Here is a 3,610-nt window from a genome sequence, read left to right on the forward strand (position 1 = left end):
CACACACACACACACCACAGTGCGTGCACACAGCAGAACCAGATTACTTTCACTTCCTTTCCAGAACCCACCAAGTAACATAAATAGGGATTGTAGTGAGGGATGTGCGACTGCTAAGATTTATGCTTGTGACATTCACTGCCATAAATCAATGTGTATGTATGCGAGTTCCTGTCTGTGCCACTGTGTGTGCCACTGTGTGAGAGAGTGTGTGTGTGCGCCACTGTGTGAGAGTGTGTGTGTGTGTGTGTGTGTTGCACTTACTTGCTTTCAGCGTTTAGGTATGCGGCTATGGAGTCTCTCAGAGCACAAAGTTCAAGTCGAGCCTGACAACGATGCAGAGGGGGGATGGGGGGATGGGGTGTTGGTGGTGTTGGTGTTAAATAAAAAAAAAAGGAGGTGAAATCAAATTGGCAACTGTCAGCAGTTGGTAGGTTAAACTGAAATATAGCAATGTTATCAGAAACACTAGGTAAACCCCCCGACAAGTGGGGCCGACTTATGAGTCAGGGTCTTACTATGAGTACTATGAGTGTGTGTGTGTGTAACCGTGTACCTGCAGGGCTCCATTTTTGCTGAAGGAGGACACACATTGCATAAGACGACACATCTCGTCCGCAACCGACTCGACAATTCTAGATAAAACCCGAGATACCAGGTCCTTAGACACCGTGAATACCTGAGAAAGTGAAAGTTGATAAGACAGGAGGTGAGAAGACAAAAAAAACCTGGTAAATGCAGGGTTTGATAAGAAGGGCCAAAGAACAAGAGAAGTGTTGAAGGTGTGCAGGAAGTATGCCGGCTGTGTGTACCTCAGCGTGAACTGTAATGATGTTGACCAGAGCTTCTTTCAGGTAATTCCTGACACCTGAGGGAGAAGAAGGCACAACATGAGCAAAAAGAAAGGTAGAAGGGATGATGGAAACAAATACACAACAAAATAAATATATATCACAGTGCAGATAATTGCTGTCAGAGAGCCAGCTACAGGCAGCTCTGACAGGTCTAAGGTGAAACACACACACAGCTGCATTGTCATTAGACGTAGGGCTGAGCGACAAAACGATACAAGATCAAGATAAGATAGATCGTAATAACGATACATTTGTGGACAGATCTAACAGCCAATCACGCAGCAGTCTGCAGTTTTTGGATTGCAGGTCAAAATACACATTTCCTACTCCAAAGCATTCTGCAGTTAGAGCTATTGGTGAAGAGAAGTGGATCTGAAAGTGGATTTCATCTGGAAAGAGGGAAAACCCCCCCGATGGTCACGAAAGAGACAGTGAAAGTGAACATGTGGTTGGATATCTCAAAAGGTGGTTGGGAAAATATACCGTCAGTCATCGCCCATCGCAGCAATAAAGCATGTTCACACGGTGAAATGTTTACATTGTGTTACTCCATTTTCCATGTTAATGAACAGCATCCTAACTTATGAACTCTCTGGTTCCTTCAGGCTTCAGTTATTATCATGGTGTTCTGTCTGTACTGGTAATACAGACAGAAGAACTGCAGAAGCTAATCTGGGGGAGTGAATGTAATGTGAAATAGGACTGTGGCGTACCCTGCCGCTGGTGTGTGTGGGTCTGTACGGGAAACAATGGGAGAAGGTGCTGCGGTGTGCTGCCCCTGTGTTCTGCTCTTAAAGAAAGATTTATAGCTGTGCTTTAAGGGTTTACTGCCTAACTTCTGTTTTTACGCACACAGCTTTTGGCTTCTTTTGGTGAGTTTTGTTTTACATTTTTACATAGAAAAGTATCAAAGAAAGTATCATTTTTGGTATTTATACCCAGAGATCTCTATAGCTATGCCAAAAATCAACCACATAAAATACAAGCTTGAGACCAACAAGAGCCATCTTTGGTTATTCATGGTATTTCAGTGATCCAGGGAGGAGAGAAGTGGCTGTCAACACTAAAAGGTGAAAAATGGAAAGGTTTTATACTTCAGGCACAGTTATGCTCACACTCACATTGTGTCATCATGTATATACAATGATACATGGTGAATGTAGTTGGCAGTTCAGTGACATTTTAAAGTTTTAATGTGTGCCTGAGTGTTAGAAATTTGAGTGAGAGGACTCGATTCATTGGTCATGACTGCTTCATGATATTATTTCTACTTTACATTGTTCTGTGAGGTGAAAAAGAGACAGCAGAGACTGTTAATGTGTCTTCTGAAAGTTTAAAATCTAACAGTGAAACAACCAGAGGCAACAACAGACTGAAAGTACTGAAACTTTTAATGCCTTGCAGCACCCACACGGCAACTTGAGTCCCACACAAAAAGTGCAACAAGTGAAAGTATCATATCCTAGATCTGCGGTTTAGTGTCCAAAATGTTCCTCTTTCACATGCAGCCCAAACACACAAACTCACAGCGGCAGGAACCAACCAGAGCAAGGCCCAACTTTCGATCAATGCTACCTTTTAAAGCTGTGTAACAAGCTGCTGCCCATCTAAATATTCACCCAGAGCTCTCACACACACTCTGACAGGTTGCTTCACATCCTGTGCTAAGGTAAACCACATATACGCATTTAAGTTTCACCTGGGTTCGGAGTGCATCTGGTGAGCAAAAAGTCAAACAAAACTCATGTACACACACACAGACAACGCTGCACACCCACAGCTGAACACAAAGGCCAAAAGACTCTTAGGGGGGACAAATAATGATCTCAGCGGTGTTTACAGTAAGCTTTCAAAGAAGCGTACTCTACACATGACACACGCGAACCACAACAACAGATATGTCAGGTTCCCAAGGCACAGCACTATTGATGGGCTAATTTCTGATATTACCGGGGTCAGTTAGTGGTTGCTACGTGTGAATTCCCCCTCGTCATCTCAGACATACATCCCAGGTTTTATCATGGTGACACACAAGGAAAGCGTACATACTGAGAACTGTCAACTGACTGTGCGGTGCTGTGCAGTACCTGTAGGTGTTTGGCAGTCTCTCCAGTCAAAGTATCCGGCGTAGATGCCGGGCTCCAGAGAGCCTGCAATGGGGTCAGCTCGTCTCTCGATGTAGGCCTCAAAAAGATTTCTGTCCAGCTGTCGTACTGCGTCCACGCTCACCTGGTAGGTCCAAAGACACATAATGTTACCACAGAGAAATGGAGCTAAAAAGTATGCGATATCTTTTTTATTGTCAAGTGTAAGCAGCGATACTTTTCAAATACATCGATCCACCAGCTTTAAAGATCCCCTCCTGACATATATACAAACAATCTGCTTGGAATCTGATAAAAACTCCTTCTGCCTCATTAAAAATGACAGAATCTATGAATATGTAAATAAAGTTTTCCTGCTGGACACAAGATGTCTCCTTCTTTACTGTAAAGTCCATTCTCAGTGGATGTGCACTGGTGGCGTCAAAGTTTCTACATCACACTGTATAAGTTACATACTGGACCAGGACTGACCTCCAAACCATTTGTGATGTCACAAATCATGCCTGTAGGCCCCGCCCCTTAAAATCAGATTTTCAGTGAGCTCAGATAAACTTTCCACTTTCAGCAGATGAATGTGAAAACATCCTTCTAGAGTCAAACTCTGCACAGACAGCATTCAAACAGCACACTGTAGGGACAAGAAGAAACACT

The 3,610-nt window shown here is 43.4% G+C and overlaps 1 protein-coding gene across 2 annotated transcripts in view; it reads right to left on the minus strand.

Moving 5' to 3' along the window:
- Positions 1-3,610, minus strand: part of exoc2 (exocyst complex component 2) — a 47,727-nt gene that overhangs the window by 932 nt on the left and 43,185 nt on the right. For both annotated transcript variants that reach the window (XM_035653914.1, XM_035653913.1), the window contains exons 23-26: positions 2,942-3,083; positions 813-868; positions 557-679; positions 265-326 (exon numbers count right to left, since the gene is read on the minus strand). In XM_035653914.1, coding sequence (XP_035509807.1) covers positions 265-326; positions 557-679; positions 813-868; positions 2,942-3,083 — 383 coding nt within the window. The remainder of the gene's footprint in view (positions 1-264; positions 327-556; positions 680-812; positions 869-2,941; positions 3,084-3,610) is intronic.

This window comes from Morone saxatilis, unplaced genomic scaffold (genome assembly GCF_004916995.1).
Source record: "Morone saxatilis isolate NCDOM2014 unplaced genomic scaffold, NCSU_SB_2.0 Contig12, whole genome shotgun sequence".
Taxonomy (NCBI): domain Eukaryota; kingdom Metazoa; phylum Chordata; class Actinopteri; family Moronidae; genus Morone; species Morone saxatilis.